At 42.7% G+C, this 17,753-nt stretch overlaps 1 protein-coding gene across 1 annotated transcript in view; it reads right to left on the bottom strand.

Annotated features, from left to right (window-relative positions):
- T265_06495 (hypothetical protein) overlaps positions 1 to 17,753 on the bottom strand; it is a gene marked incomplete at both ends in the record, with an annotated part of 49,604 nt that overhangs the window by 17,412 nt on the left and 14,439 nt on the right. The window contains one exon of the mRNA XM_009171769.1: positions 7,596 to 7,752. Within this exon, the coding sequence (XP_009170033.1) occupies positions 7,596 to 7,752 (157 nt within the window). The remainder of the gene's footprint in view (positions 1 to 7,595; positions 7,753 to 17,753) is intronic.

Here is a 17,753-nt window from a genome sequence, read left to right as displayed (position 1 = left end):
CATTTATTAAATAACAAATCAACATTCTCAGAGGCTGAGAAACATTAAATTGGACCTCCGTTGGACAATTTTTGTTAGTCAACGTTCGACCATCAAGCTTTTATGACTGAGTATCTCGCCAATGAACAATGACACTGTTTTTTCGATGACTTACTCCTTTCTTATGTGACTTCAAGATAAATTTAAAAATGCTATTCAGAATTCTGTCACCTGAGGAAATGCGCTATGAATCAACCCAATTCGCCTTCCCTCCTTAAGTCGTTCACACTGGGCAAACACAAACGCGGTTTCCAACGTAATGTTTCCACGAATACGGAATTACGCATAGGAAGGTGATTTGTATATCTGTGTTCAGGATTTAATAGATATCCACTGATAGCATATAAAAATCACTCCTACTTTTAGTTTTTAATCAGACGCTGCTGTCCAGACAATTTGTAACTCTTGGCTGGGCGTCCTTGCTACTTGGCAACCTGGGTAGGGTACACGCTGCAAATCTGTTTAAATGCTCGGCCTAGTTGAGCACCCCACTTCTACACATGAATGGAGTATACAATCACACGGCTTAGCTATGTTTATTTAATAACGACGCTGCTCTTGTTCTCCAAAATGTGGTAAGCACAATCCTCTGTGTTGCTCACTGCACATTCTTGATTAGAACATAGAACTGAGTCACCGTTTTCATACTTGTACTTTCGCTGTTGTGAAATGCCACTTGGATTACTCATCAAAGAAGAGGCTAGATAGTTTCTTGAGTAGATTTATATGTCAGGCTTGCCACCCTTAAACATTTACGCGCAACAGCTTCCGTATCCACAGAATCACAGGACCCTAGACCACACCTAATGGCACACTTGTTTCCCGGTAAAGTAGTGATACACCTTTGGTGAACTTTCTTTGATGGCACACATACACATGAGAAGGCAGTCAACTGAAAACTAGTTTACAGGAAGAATGCACGAAATCGATCATCGGTTCTCGATGTGAGATGCACGCGATCCTTAGTGTGTGAGATAAGTGAACTAGAATTTTCCCCTCAGTAACCTACGAAAGTACTCATCAGATATAAATCCTAGAAACTTTTTCATCGTAGCAGAATGTGAACAATACCTAAGAGCGCTATACTAAGCGCCTCTTTGAATGTGGGATAATTCAAGAGTTTCCCGCCCCGTCTAACGCTATACGTGTCAGATCATTTCCATTCGTTCCACCATTCGTAACATGTAAAAAGCATTACACAAACATTTTTGCGCACACCTAAACATTGAGATAAACAGGAGAGCTCTTCAGCTAAACAGCCATAATGCTATCATATTTATTTACTTTTTATTTAGCTTTCAAACTTTGGGAACAGCTTGATTTTACCAGAGAACCAGGACACCTTTATATAGATTTATAAAGTCCGAACGGACCATGAAAGATTTGCTTTATTTTACCTGATGAACTAATCAACCAGAGATCTTTTTTATCCTTCATAAGTGAAAAAAATAGTTGTTTGAGCCTACTGGGTATGAAGTGAACAGGATGGATCCGATGGAAAGGCGTTTGGCCTTAGAACATTTTGTTTCACAGGGTTTAAGACGTTTCATATGGTTCAAGCTATCTAGATGGCAAGATGCCGAAAGTCCCCAAATTTTTTCACATGGTGCGTAAAAATCAGCAGAAGCAAATAGACTTCTCACTTCCCGCTGCCTAAAGCTGTCCATCAACGACTATTCTAGTGTTATGCTTGTCTGAGAAGGTAAACAACTGCAAATTGCGTCTTTTTCTTACGCTGAGACCCACGAGAAAAGTTTCTGATATAAGTAACCATACTATGTAAAAAAAGTCATACCAGAAAGCAAGGTCATCAAATTGAAAACTAGTTCGATGGTTCATGATCGTTCAAGGAGCCATCAGTTGTTGGTATTGGTTTTTGCTAAGTTTGTACGCAGACCAACCAGTCTCGGACCGTATTAGGAGGAAACAGAAAAGAGCGTTGTGACTTGTTGGTTCATACCGAAAATACTAAAGATTACATTGCCAGTTTGGTGGCTGAAACGGTCCGAAGATTCGACTGCTGAGAACAGCCTATTATAGCCTACTAAAAATAATATATGATTGCGATTTAGACATAACCAGAACCCGGAGACCCAGGCAGGTAGTGTAAAGTTGAGTAGGCTATGACTGGTGAGAAGCAGATCATGAGGTTTGTGGAGCGCGCATGTGTGTTCTGCGTGGGTTTAGCGGTTAACTGATAACGTATTCTGCCGGGATCTGACCAGGTCATGACTTTCGTTCACCCCTAATCAGATGGCCGGTAACTTCACGCTGCCAAACGTAAAGAGACAGTAGGAGGTCAAACAAATTCCTTTTGATCCAGAACAAAATCATATTGTAACCCGCTACCAAATCTTGTCACAAAATCCGACGCTCCTCAACTAATGCATGTGATGTGATCTCTGAGTTCCACTGTAGTTTGCTCAACTCAGTGGGGCGTCTCGAAGCGCCATGAAAAAGCCATTTACGTAAGTTTACTCGAACTTTCAGCTATGTGCTCGTTTCTCCTATGTAGCCGATTTTGTGAATAAGCTCGGTTGCATCAGTTGGTTTTTCACTGGATACACAACACAACTTAGATGTCTCTGTACTGTGCCAACCGTACGGAAATTCGCGCGAATCTCAAGGCTGGAGAATATCCGACGAATAGCTGCTGACTTAGCAGCTATACAGTGTGATCGTTAAACTCAGTAACCTAGATACTGTTTTCCATGAAAGACTCTGCCATCTGTAGATCTTCGGTCATCACAAATTTGTTAGATGGCTAAACCAGTGTGTGACCCCTGCAGCCTCACTGGACATTACACTAACTAACGTTGTCCATGCGCTTTGGAATTACGTAGCTCCCTGTTATTTGTTTCCTGAAAATGGCCTTTCTCAATAGTTGGAATCCTGAGCTGCTTCTTTGTAATTTTCTTTATCTTTTCTGCAAAGGTAAATGTTGGAAATATGCATTTTCTTTCAGGAAATCAAATCTCTAGCCCAAGGCTATTTTGTAATCAAACAATCCTTCAAAAATCCAATCTAAATATGATTGGCTTGTTGTGTAATGGTGTAGAGCCAGGCGTTTTGTCTTGACGCAATCTAGTGGTTGACTCTAGGAAGACGCTGAACATTGTCGACATAAAAAACCACAAGTAATTTACAAAAAGCTGACGTTCATCACAATTTGTTGAAGGAGTTCACGAATCTCGTCAAAACTGTCATTTTACCAGCGATTTTTATTTACCAAACCCCTAGTAGTATCGAAAGCATCAAGTGTACTGAGTACAGCCGCTGCTTAATTTAATGATTTGTTTCTGTTAATGTAACCAGGTCTGAATCCTCTGCTTCAAAAGCAGATCCGGTATTTCCATCTTGACAGACACGAAGTCAGACTGGACCGCTGGTCACCAATTTCCCATTTTTTTATTTGTGACAATCTTAATCAGGTCAGGATATCCACACGAATTAAGACCTAATGGGGGGGTGTTTTATTTCCCTAATATATTTTTACTCTGGCCGAAAGATTTGTTGTAACAGCATATGCGGAACTCAAAGGCCGCTCAAAGCTATGCATGTGTTTTTTCAGCATTCTAAACAAAAGTCAGTTGGTCAGTTCACTTCAATAACAAGAAAAGTTCGAAAAAATTTTCGATTGTATTCGACTACACAATTAAGCCTCCAAAATTAGATTATCAGTCGGGGTACCATGTTGGCGAGATCGTTCAGTAGTTACAGCACGAATATACTGACCGGAAGGTCCGTGGTTCGAACCCGACCTCTGCTTCTCGACTTACTCTGTATAGGCTTGGGCTAACTGGCAGTATCCCAACCCTCGCACTTCCTTTGATTGGCATGGTAGCTGGGCACCGGAAAGGCGCTACAGCTGAACGCCGTCACGTTGCCCTCTGGAGCTAGGCTCGGACATGTCAAATCGATCAGCCAGCAGAAAGTAACGGGGTTCAAATTTCTTGTGAACTGTTCATCGAAATATGTTGCATGAGGGATATAGCAAATAACATGGATACTCTCGAACAACAAAAGACGTGAAAGATTTTCTGGGGCACGCGTGAGTTAACCGTGATCTAAAAGTTAAGAAGGCTGGAGAGCGTGTACTCACCCAAGCGAATTCCTCATTGAATTCGAATTGGGGTATCAGTTTTAGCACGGTTCTTCGCACATCACCTTCCTCCATACTATATATGAACCGGAATTCCACAAGTACTTCAGATATCACAGGAGTTTCCAAGGACAGACCTTGGAAAGTTTGCTAATGTCCATCTGAGTACTGGTCACCTGTAACAAACTTGTGCCTATCCTTCGTCTGTGGCGACCTCAAACAATCTGATGAATCCTTTCCCCGTCATCTGGTCTTCTGACGCTGGAAACTTCTCAACTGAAGACCAGGCCATTCTGGACTAGTATGGGCAGGCGATCCGTTTGTATAAGGCTACAGGACTTAGACGGGGTTGACAAGTGACGATCAAAATTCTTCTCGAGTGGTACTCAAAGGGAAATAAATGACCAGTGACTCGCACCAAAAACGCATTACTCAATGGTGACACTTAATCTCGGATAACAGGGAACGCCTACGTAGACACACAAGGCTACAAAATCTACAGTCTGAGTCCACCGAATCCTAGTTGAATACCTCGTTTACGATATTCGTTAACTGAATATGCTGCGTACAGGACGTCTGATGCTTCTGATGTTAAGATACTCCTCATGAAAGCCAGATGAATCTCTATTTTTTCTGAATATACAGGTCTAATTACCACAGCCTCTGTCTAGGGTAAGTGACATTCTGATATTTGTCTACCTGGAAACCCTTGACAAAGCCTTTATGAGAACAGGTTTTGCAGTGGATCGTTCACCTGTTTTACTAGCCGATCTAAAAGACTGTGGCGAAGGAGTTTCATTAGGCAGACGGATAATATTTCTATATGCATACGCGCTTCCGGACGTACATTCATATTTGCATGCATTACACAAAGTGGACTGACCTGAAGTGCCAGCCTTAACATGCGGAAATGGCTAGCTGATCGTTTTCGACGTGTACTCCTCGTCAGTCGCGGTAAAGGTACACTACAGCACACTCCCTGGACGGCGTCCGATTGAATTCTTGACGTCATCAAACATGAAAGGTAGGCGAATGTAAACTCTATTTTTTTCCAGATAGAAGTTTGAAGTCTTTGAAACGGGTGCTGCCCAGTGTGCGTTCCTGCTGCTGACCTAGTTTCCCTGTGAAAAACCGCATGATCGTCACTTCCATCTGTTAAAGAGGGCGTTTTAGATGTGTCCATCTCACTTTGTGTGTACAATTAAGAGCATGTATTTAGAACTACGTACATAGGCAGAGTAGTCATTCTTGCCTATGGCAGACCTGTGGCTTTTTAGATCAGCTGATTAAGCTACAAAACCATCCGTTGAGAAACATGTATTAACCCCGCCCTACTTGAATGGGACGCTACCGCGCTAATGTTCAACAGCAGTGCCAGAAATGTACTAGACATCTAGCGTGACAGTACAGCGATGCAGCGATTTATGAAGATCTGCTCACCGCAGATAAATGTTTGATTAGTTAATTATCGCCATACTAATCCACCGTTGAACAATTTATCGCTAAGCAAATTAGTCATTAGGCCGATGAATCTTGTACCGCTTAAGACTACTGGCGGTAAACAAAACGGTTAACGCGATATTCTAAAGTAATTTGTTCTTGTTAGATTTTGAGAATCGCCAATAGTTTAGACGAGACCGTGCACCTCCCCTCTATTCGGTGCATTGTGACTGCTAACAAAATATACTCAGTATGGTTCAGCGTCGGACATGGCCTTAGCCTCCACTCTGATACTCCCTGTCAACTGGCTGTTAGGGGATTCCATAATTGCAGTTGTGTGAGAATTCCTGAAGAAGTGTGACTGACCTCACATGAGAAACTGGAGTTAGCACAGCCCTATAGACTGCCCAGCTCACTGTCACCAATTCTACATAGTTCATTGAATTGCATCCTTGTGCTAATGAATGTAGAATTTCAGCTACAACTACATCGTTGTTCGGTACATCTGTCCCTAATTTTTTGAAAATAGAAGCTGATCATCATTCGATATATGCATCCCGTGGGGAATCTGGCCTGGACTTATTGGGAACTTGAACATTAAGGTGCTAGCATAAGGTCAAGCCCGGTTGTATGACAACAAACCTTCATACTGGATTCCTCTGGTCATCCTTACCATGTTAATCGATGCTGGCACTTCGTTCGACAGGCAGCATCTACCGCATGGCCGTCAGCTTAACTGGTCTGGTTTCGAAAGAGGGTACATCAAATACACGCTGCTATATAACATGGGTGTACAGTGTGGAACCACCGTTCATTTAGTATAGATAAACTGAACGAACTCTTGGAAGATGAAACTTCATCTTCGAACCGCCCACCCATGAAACGTCCGGGGGGAAATCCAGCTCAAATCTTCAATGCATTTCTTTGGTGACATCTAAATTTTTGCCAATCACCATAGAATGCACCGGCTTTCCTCTTGAAATATATTATTTGAGGATGGGATGAAGCTGTTGAAAGAGGTTTTTTATGTTGCTCTTCATGCATTTGGACAATTATGACTGCTTTTTACAACTAGCACGATCCAACTTCTCTGAATTAGGCGTGAGTATGAAAAGGGAGGATGGTATCGTTTGCAAGTTACTTCGCGGATTTTTCAACTGGAAATATTATGGATACAAGTTAGTTGGTGATGAACTGGACGCCAAACTTTTCGATTACGTTAAGTTGGTAGCTGTACATTGGAAGAGAACCTCTGTACGTCTAATGTTCTTTCCCACTGGAGTCCTTAAAGTCGAAGACCTTCGAAAAATTTCTGAAACGTCATGAATATACAACCGAGGGGATCGTCATAGTCTCGTCAAAAAAGTATCTGAATTACAACCAAAATAAATCCTAGAATTTCACAAAACGACTACCGCATTTGAAAAACTGATTACAAAACCAAGGGTCATGATCAGTTGGCCAAAAGAATCATTGGTGTTTACCGAGACAAATAAAAGATATACCGTAATGATTTGCTGGACAAACTGATGAAAGGCATTAATCTGGATAACAGGATACACTGTAGTCATGCTACAAGGTGAGTGCGTTTGCTACGTGACTTTTGAGATGAAATGGAAATGTTGACATTCTGGGAGCTTTGTCTCCTTGTTGCGATTCGTAAGTTTCAATGGAATGTCGAGTCATTGAGTGGATTCGGTCTTGTGTGCATGAGGCAAACAGATATCCCCTGTGCAGCTTTCTTTTCTCGTGAGCCATTCATAATCTAATCCAATATTTATCAGAAATACAGCACGCAAGTACTTCGGACCACACCAGAATCACCTAGCCCTGTGACATATACTATCTATGGTAATTTGAAGAAACCGTGAACAAAGGGTTGCAGAAAGATCTCAACTGCGATTCTCCTTCTCAGGCGTTAGTAGAGCAGAAAACATTAGATTTTTACCATTTCGACGAGGTCAGCATCTTTCAAAATATAAAATCGTGCCGCATTGGAAGCGAAAAAACTTACGTGTGGTTCCAACGTACTCCTTTGCATCGGTTAATACATGCGATAGACCAAAATCGGCCACTTTTAGTTGGTGTTTTCTGTTCACGAGAACGTTGCTTGCCCTCAGGTCCCGATGAACGAAGTTGTTCTTTTCGAGATACACCATTGCCTCGGTAACCTGAAAACGGAATAAACTTTGTAAGATTTTTAGGCTCTTAATAACTGCTCTACTCATATGTGGAGCTACAAAATGACGCAGTTGACTGTAGCGATAATTAAAATGTACCCAAGATCGATGAGAGGATCTTCCAGAAGGGTTTTTTCACCAAAACCATTTATCAGATTGAAGGTAAACAGAAATTTTAGTACGATTCTTTTCTGCCCTGCTGCACGTAGGTTGTATCAAAAGGCCAAGTTTAGGAAGAACGCAAATAATTGGCCTCTTACCTGCCTCCACTTGCTGAAATATCGGCAACGTTGATCACACTTGTGTAGTCGAAACCCACATAGGGTTCACAACATACAATAAAACAAAACATTGACAGCCAAGCTCTCGACTCCAATAATAAGCTACTTTCGTGATTCTGGCAGTGAGCTGGACATAACTGTGGCCCATATAACAGAGGGCATTAATGATTGCGAAGATCATGGAGTAGGAGGTGACATGCGCAAAGTTTGAACAACAACGCCTCCCTAGGGGTCAAATAGTTCGTTTTTGAAGGCCAACTGACTTCACTTGGAAAGGACTTGAGACATGCCTACTGTGGACTAGCTACTTTTAAAAGTAGTGCGGTACTGTGAATCTAGTCTGCTGTCCGGACAAGGTGATTTAGAATGGGCGAACAAAGTAGACGACTGACCACTGATTTGTTTACCGAAACGGACAATTCCGCTGCAGACGTTTCATCCTCATTCTAGGTGATCACATCAAAGGTTTTTTGTGTGGCAGATTTTTCGGAACATCCAGTGACTCAGTACCAAGCTACGCTACACATAGTCCAGCGATAAGAAGGACGCGCAATGCTGTAGAGATCGCAATACCAAAACTGACCCAATGGGAACGAACCTACTGAGGCTGGAATTGTTTGGAGTTCGTTGAAGCCGTTATAATCAAATGAATCAGGTCTTTATAGTGTGCCCAGAACAAAGTTGGGTCTACCCAAAGCTACCTTAGAGCGCATACTGTGCTTTGTCCGTTGAAAACCCAGTCTGTAGCCTCGATATTCTGCAATATTTTCCTCTTTGCTATGGGCGACGCGGTGTTATTACGCCCATACAGCACGCGGCATCTACCTGTGTCCATATTCTAGCCATTTTGGTTTTTAGACGAATAATTTGTGATTATGTGATTGGGAAAGAAACGGGACTGAAAGCCCCGTTTTATGTGAGTCAAAAAGCCGCTTGACGATTCCTGATAAGGCGCTATTTTGTGACTTTTTCGAAAGCCTTCTACAGTCTATTCAGCAAAAAGGATGTTGGTGAAATCAGATGCGGAGTGTTCGCTGATCTCTAACACTAATGTAACTTTTAATGGCAACTAATGTCTGTGAACCGCGAACGTATTGTGTAGACTTGTGGCTGTTACCGAAGCCGTCCAGTTGGAGTTGAAGCTAGCCACCTGGTTGTTTGTTGCTTCCGCTTGATCAGAATGTTTCGTGAAAGAAAGGGATGAAAGCTGGCCTTTGTCAACCAAGGAGGTCTATGGTGACCTTCCCAGAATAACTGGATTGATTCAGTTTATTTGTATGTGCCGTTTATTATATGCCCCACATAAATCATATTCTTGGACATGCACCGAGAGTTGACGAAAATTTCATTCAAGGCCCTAAGTGGACCGCTTACTTGCAGCACATCCGATGTCTTTATTTTGGTTAGAACGACAAGAAGGCCTCGCGGTCACATGCCTGGTGACCGATGAAGAGAGAATTCATCACTTTTTCGTACAAATGTGAACACCTTTGCATATGTTTGTATGCCGAGAAACCTAGAGAACTCGGAACACTATCGTGTGTACATTGTAAACAGCACTGTTCTGTGTAAGTTTGTTTGGAGCACTAGTGAGTTTCGCACATACAGTGCTATGAACTACTTCATGTGGCAAAATCGTAAAAGCAGCCCTTTTTCGCAAAACCTCATTCTTGTTCAGTGGGATTAACTGTTACGAAATTCCGAATATAATTTGATGAGAACGGTAAGACATATATGATGATCGTGAAGAATTTATTTCAAAACTCCAAAAATCCAAGTGGTGGGAACACTTGGCTCAAAAACATCAATACGTTGCACCAGACAGGTTTGACAAACTATCAGTGTATCTAGCACTGGGCAAAGCTTCGCTTCTAACACGAAGACTTCGTCAGCCGGAAAGATTGTTTATTTATCATGACGAAGCTTTGGCGTCAAAAGCAATATCTTACATGACAACAAATCCGGCAATTGTTTACGAACCTTTGAAGCTATGCTTACTCAAGCGGTTCCAAACGTTCTCCAGCTGGCCGATCAGTACAGCGATTTCGAAGTGTTATGACGATTTTTACTGGCTGGTGGTACTCACCTGGACGATGACCAGTCTACCATCCAACACGTTGGGCTGGCATCCGTTTTCGGCTTGGCCTACCCACGCTGAACGAATCCAATGAAGACTAATGCATAACGGATAATAACACATACGGCTTGTGCTGAGCGGAATATACATCCAACTTAAGTCTTTTTATCCGGTGTAAATCCGACGGAATGAGACCGCACATTGAACAGATAGGGATACTCCGCCTCATGGTTCTCTATTTTAGGATACCCTAATTTGAAACTCAAACTTAACAGTGTCTCCTAGCGCATAACAGTCTTCTGGGTGTCAACCCACAGCCGAATTTTCAAAACAATGCCAAGTGTGATTTGTCAGTTATTCCATGTCATTCCCCGGATTCCTGCTTGAGTTCAATCAATTCATGATTTACCTTTGATGGAATTTCCATGCTAGCCATCAGTACAAGTATTTCAAGGCGCTATTCGCCTTGCCAGTTTGTGGTTACCACGGCTTTCGCCAAATGGAAGGTAATTAGGTCTGTAATTTATGCCTGGGTCATCATTCAGTGTTACTGTAGCAATTTCTGTTTGTGAGAGAACTGGTCAAGTGCTGTTACTCCCTGTACATCCTTACTTCACTTCTCAGTACACCATGGATTAAATACGGTATCACCGACATTGCCTCATCGCGTGATAATTGTTCACCTATTCGGCATTATGTCGCAGTGCTCCATGAGACAATCTGAACAGAACATACATTTTCTGTCAACTTTTAGCCGATTCTGTCCCGCAATTGTAAAGGTTATCGACAGGAGGGAGTGCACAGTGCGGGAAATTGCGAAACAACAGTGCTTCTTTCCAGGATATGTTGCTTGATTAGGGAGTTTAAAGGAGGTAGCATTAGAATATACTTTTATCGCGATGGTTCCCTTTTCTTTGATACAAACTTGCAGGCTAGCTGGGAATGCGAAAGTTTGGTATTCTCATTTGTCTTCTAGCCTGAATTTTTTGGTGTGTTGAAATAAACAGTTATACCCAAACAATGGCTGGTATGAAACTTTTATCGCCAGTCGACAATGGATAAACCAATGAACATCTGTGCGTTCCAGGAATCCACGGCGGATTTGTACAGTTTCGTCAGAGCCCTTGGCGCCGATGTAATATAGGTGGGTGAACGTGCGGAGGCAAGCCATCGACCGACCCAACATGATGGCATAACAACTGGAACCTGAACCACTTACATGCACATCATCGGTTTATCGGTCTCATCCGTCAATTCTTTTAAGTTTCAGGATAATATCGCACCTCCCTCGGTATATCAGCATATAAGTGTTACCGGAATCTACCCATGAACAAACAGCCAACATGGTATTAAATAACCTAGTGATATTAGATTATTGGTGTCCGTTATCCTTAGAATGACAGTGCCGCGCTAGTGGTCATTGGTGAACGGGAAAAGTTTACCAGGGATTCTGAAAGTGACGTCCATCAGGTGGACCACATAGATGAGGCTGCATCGAAGAGATTCATACTCTTCCAAATGGCCAGATTGCTTTCTAATTGCTTCTCAAGCCTGCTTGGATATCAGTTCTCCATGCAGTTCAGGTGAGTCTAAAACGTCCCGTTAAAACGAAAGTTGCGGTTTTTCGAACTTACTTGATGCCTGCTCTAATAGTGGAATTCCGGGCTTTCCGGACTCCAAACTACATCCTTAAACTGACCATAGGGAGCTTGTTGTAGGATACCAATCTCGACGATTCCTTTTATGTGGTTCAACCAGCGAAGTGCTTTCACATCAAACTACATTCAATTAACACGGCGCCTAATCTCCGAAAGACTTCACTGTGGGATACTCTGTCATTCCATTTAGTCCGAACCACTCTGCATGGACTATGCAAGCAAAACCAGTCAAGACTCCAAACATGTCGTCATATGGTATCTAGGTCTCGGTGCCGTACATTAGTGCAGACAGCAACGAAGCCGAATGCACTACAACCTCGGTATCTATGAGCAAGTGGTGACTGCTCCATATACATTTCTCAGGGCAACCAAATGCCTAGCTAGGTCTTGCGATCCATGTTTGTTATTCGATTGCTAGGTCGCAGGTCAGTGGATGTCTGTGATATTAGGATATCAGAAAGCCGTGCAGCATGCTATTCCATAGCCCTTCAGGAGAATATATATTTTGTGTTGAATCGCCGATGCAGGCTGATATATGAGGTAGACCTAAAAATATTCTATGTAAGCCAAACTGATAAGCTGTTAAGCAGAACACAGAAGTTAGCCACTGTAATTCCTCCCTCGAGATTTATTGAAAAACATGTTGGTCAGTTGTGCCGATACGTTTTTCTGGTATGCTGGCTGTTGATCAGGTGGAAGCTGATTGTCAGTGCGATGTCTCCTCCTATGATGACGAAACGCTTGCAAGCCAACTGCCAAACCCGGTCAACAAAGCAAACGCCACCTGATCAGCAGAAAATAAACCAACACAGGGTACCAATTTGTAAGCAAAATGCAACCCAGCATGCACCCTTATTTGCCTTCATCCCGAAACAATGAGAAAGATGTCAGTTTCGCATCTCACATCATTCGAATTATCGATCCCAAGACTACATATATTTATTTCAGAAGCTTTTTTTCGCTAATGCACAAGTAAGAACTAGTCAGAACGCTCTTTTACGGAGCCAAATTCATCCTCATAAACGACCAACTACCGAATGACACATGTTTGCTGAAAATTACTCTGTTGCTCAACAGCCCATTCATTACTGTACATAGCAAAACAAACCCTCCGCCTAACCTCGATACCAAAACTAGGGGAAAGAAGATTGTGATGTGACCAAAACGTAAGGGAGATTACACCTCAAACAATATCAGGCAGAAACTTCTGTCCGCTTTGAACCCCACTTGTCAGGCAGCCTAGCCGCGCTGATACAGACAACCTGAATGATTGTGCCTCAAAGTAGGTCCAAGATTTTCTGTGTTCATCCTTCCTCGCATGACATCTATGGGTTCACGTGACACCTTTGGCGGCGGAAATGATGAACAGCTTTCTCAAAGAATCCTGAGGCATTCCAACTCGGTTGCTACGGTCCATGCGGTGCAGCGTTGTGCAAAAACCAGATCGAATTGGAGGTCACTGACTGTCAACCAGGCCATCTAGATCACCCCTCTCAAACCTTCACCAAACCTTCATTCAGTAGACTCACGGAATGCCGGTTTTCTGTAAAGCATGGTTGATTCGAGTTTTTCAACCCAAACTGTGTATTGAAGCAACTAATTCAGACTGAACTGGACGCGAACTACTTCAATCCTTAGATCAGTGTGTCGCTCTATGTAATTGACTCGTTACTGCTTTGTAATTGCCGAATGTTTCACATCTGCGAATAACAGATATACTTTGAAGTGTCATCTATTAGAGAGAGCAACTATAAGTCGTTTTTGGGGAAGCTCTGAAACAATCGGTAGGTTTATGGTTACCAAACATTTCCGGAAACGATGACTACTCAATCGGTTTCAAGCGTGTGCCAACTAATGGAGTAACTGGGAGAATTAACAATACCCCAAACCCCCATCAATACTGTCATTGCTTCTGTTCAGGTGTTTGGCGGTTGGGCGGTTCCGCACGCATTGTTACCAGAAGGCTGATTGATAGGTCAGCTGTTAGCTGCGAAAAGTCCGGCAGGCCATCGGCTGACCGGTTTAACGTGGACAGAAATCTGGCTCATGTATCAACCAATATTTACTCTCATTTTACTAGGGTTCCGTTTGCCGATTATGTTTCCTGTTTGTCTCCGGGTCCTGCTGCTTAACTAAACGCCGGATTGGAGCGTATACGTATTCATTCGAGTGTTCACGAAATCCTCCATCTGTTGACTTGCAGTCTGAGATCGTGACACGATGTAACTTTGTGTAGAACCCAAACCAGTTATTTTTCCTCACACGTGTTTCGCCACGGCTACGTTACTTCTGTCTGGATGGGCCTATTTGTCTGCATCATTCAGTACACTTCTGCCCCTTTGCCGATGACCCGTTCACGCGTTTGCAATTCCACCAAAATGTATGGAAATAACCTCATTTGGATAAGTGTGGCTTAATGCCGAGCCTTGTGCATTATCTGAAAATAATCCCCGATGCCTTGGATGGACAAGAAGTGGTAATCCCAAATGAACGGTTCAGATTAAAACACCACCTTCTAGCGGTGTATAATCAACTCTTAAGCTGTGTTGTTTTTTACACATGACTTATACTGAGTACAACATAGCTTAATAAGCTTTCGGTAGGCAACGTCAAGGACCAGGAATTCTTCAGTAGCAAAATAAAATTGCCAGTAAAGTTCGTGAACAAGTTAACAGACAGTGTTTGTTGAGATATTTCGATTACTTTACGCTAAATAGGACCTCGGAAAATCAATAAACGCATACATGCAACCAGTACTGTGCCGTTAGTTCTTCAGCAGAATATACCAAAGTTGTAGCACGTATTCTCCTTCGCCTAGCTGTTAAGCCAGTAGAAAACATGAAGCACCACTCATGTTAGATTCACTCGCGCAGGCTATGCAGTTTTCCGTCACGCCCGCAGAGATTCCCATTTGTAGCATTCTCGAAACCAAGGGCACCAAACACCCTTTCAATGCAGTACAGGCTGTGGAGGGTCAGTGTGTGAGGAACTCAGCTGGAAGACTGTACAGGAGCAGTGTGATGTCAACTGCTAAGCTAGTAGTGAGATGAGGGTTGCAAAGTTTGTGCGTAAAGATGATAACTTCTAGAGTACTTCACAATATGCATCTTAAAGTATTAACCATCGCACATTGCATTCATCGCATTCACCGGATGTATTTAGAAATAACACCATCCTTAGAATATAGTGAAAAACATTTTTTAACATCCCATGAAGTAGGGATTTCCCCGAAAAGGCGGAACTAATTTACTTGGTTTCGTTGCTTTCAAAATGGTTGGATTTCATGCCACCAACAGTTTCACCGACAAAGCTTGTCACCAGCCGGACTAAACAGTACTCACGGGGCAAGCGTTGTCCTAAATTTGCTTCAAAATTCTGCTCGTCCGAACCACCAAGGTGGCTATGATCACTTACGTTTTCAAAAGGTTGTTATGTACGTTGTAGGTTTAATTCACTCCGTAGTGATGAGGTGATTTCGCAGATTCTGAAATCAAGAAGACTGATATGTGCATTCACGAATACACAGTCTCCTTGAGCTTAGGAAATGAAGTACACTTACCATCTAACGGATTCTGGAGATAGTATTTTAGCATGGTCAGACAGGATTTGTTGGAGCAAAAGTTGAGGTGTATCTCACCATTAAGTTGCACACTAATTTCGCTTTAGCCAGGGATCTGACTGAATACAGCCGATTCAGTTGTATATGCTATTCAGTTGAGTGTGGCGCATAAGGCCACCTTAGGCTTCAGCTGATACGATTTTCGATATATCGCAGTTGAGTGTCTGTACGGGAATCTTCGGAGAGTTTTCATTAATCCGTGTTCCGTCTAATCAACATCTAGCAGTGTTTCGCCACCTGTGTTCGGATGATGAGCGTTGCTAAACAAGTAGATGAACGAGTGCCTACTCACCACTATTCAGTAGGTTGTATTAATAGCAGTTTTGGAAAGGAGACGAGTAGCAAGCAAGCGACCAGGTGTTCGCAAGTCTTTCATGCTAAATCGCGTGTGTACTTTGCCGAGTGTATTGTTTCCGTTTCCTGTTTATGACCTACCAACTTTAAACTTTGTGGAGTTACGATGCACCTCGCTGTGACTTCAGACCAACATAATTTTATTAAAAATGACCTTCTAATGGGCTATCCGGCACCACTCTTACTCAAAGTGGCCAAGCATTCCGTTCATTTCGTCTACTAAAATTTAGACTTCGATCCGAGAACCACGTAGACAGGGGTCAAAAGATCCCGAAAACATCCTTTATTATAAACTCAAACCCAACTGCATCACCGGCTTTTTGGCAGAACTGGAGGATAAGCCTGTTGCTATTGATGGTGAAGAACTGCGCTGGTGAGTGGTGGTGATTAGGTCGTGCAAGACTTATCTTCCAGACACTGTGGCCTTCGCCATGTGTCAGGAATAGTTTAGTGACATAGCGGCACGCAGAAGAAACATTGGATGAATGATGGAGTGATCAGGTGGCATCATCTTCCGCCTTAATTTTACTTTTAACTTTTATCGAAGGCGCAACTTCAGCAAGCGAACGATATGCGAGCGAACAGAGTGCATGCGGAGGATGCTCAAGAGAGTGATTTGCATGTTACGATTTACTAGTGAAGGTTTTACGGGGGAATATATACCTGTGAGTGAAGGGCGTCCATTGCTAGGCGAAAATTTTTGATCAACCTATAACGTGCGTCAGCTTTGTTAACTGGAAGGCAAAACCTGGAGCAAACAGGGACCTACGAGGCACAGATTTCTCAAGATACCTGGCGACAAAGCTAAGACAACTTGTAGTAAATTCATCACACTCCTACTTATCTGACTTGCTAAACAATCAAGAGAACTTGCCTTTCAAAGGAGCCCAAAGTGTGCTGGGCGTTTTCAAATTTGTTGCGCTGGCAAAATGTTCGCTTTGGATGTTCGAACGGTGATTTGTGAGATATTGGTTTGGCACTACGGTTATTGTTTATCTTCTCCGACCGCAAGAGTAGTTACAGCTAACCGTCTGGAGAACTGAATGAAGGAGGAATCAATCACTGATTCCACGTCTTTTTAAGAAACATACGTTCGTGATGAGAAGATACACGATCTTGTGCCAATTTCGATCTGTTCTAACACCAAATTGTTCGGAAAGTCTTATTGCTGATGAGCAGCCAGTTCACGTGTACCTAGTGTACATTCCCATTTGGACTCCTCAGGATATTAAGTGTATTAAGTGTGTACGCTTTCAGCGTACACAAATAGTGCACGTCTACTTGGGGAGCCAGGAAGAATAAAGACCTTTCGTGGCAGTGGTTTTCCGTATACGACTGCACCTTTATGAATAATAGTAAAATTCCAAGCCCATCTTTCGGTTACTATCATGTATCCTGCCTACCACTGCTCAACGAATTTACATTTTCGAACATACGTCAGCTTGTCGCAGCTAGCTCAGCAGCTACTATGATCAACATTTACAACCAATTAAACCACCTATTCAGCCAAGCAGCCCTCTGTAGCCTATCCTGAATTAGCCGCTTTGCGTATTGGACTAGCTAATGCATATAGGACACCAAGCAGAAAAGTGATTTTTTTCGAAGCTTAATACTATACAGAATACTGTGGTCCAAACAACTGTCTCAGGCCTTTCTGCCTGTCCATGTTCATCAATTCTAGCCTTAGACGTCAGTTCGACTGAGTCTGCTAGGCTATTCATAGCTCTGTCAACTATACATGTGCTATCGTGATATGTAACAATCGGTAACACGTAGAAGTTGCTTGGGAGTTGTCTGAAGTGTCAGTACTCTAGTCTGTGGGACTTGACTTGATATACTGAACAAGCAGTAGCCATCAGTTCATTTCCCGGACGCTTCAAAAGGGATTACAAAATGAACCGCTCAGAAGTGACAGTTAAAAATTTCACTTTGTCCTGATGACTTAAAACTGCCATTTTTGGTAGTGACCCACCCCATTTCCAAGATTTCTGGCCAGGGGAACT

The sequence above is a fragment of the Opisthorchis viverrini genome (assembly GCF_000715545.1).
Source record: "Opisthorchis viverrini unplaced genomic scaffold opera_v5_133, whole genome shotgun sequence".
Classification (NCBI taxonomy): domain Eukaryota; kingdom Metazoa; phylum Platyhelminthes; class Trematoda; order Opisthorchiida; family Opisthorchiidae; genus Opisthorchis; species Opisthorchis viverrini.
The sequence above is the reverse complement of the archived record's forward strand: the minus strand, read 5'-3'. Positions and strand labels throughout refer to the sequence as shown.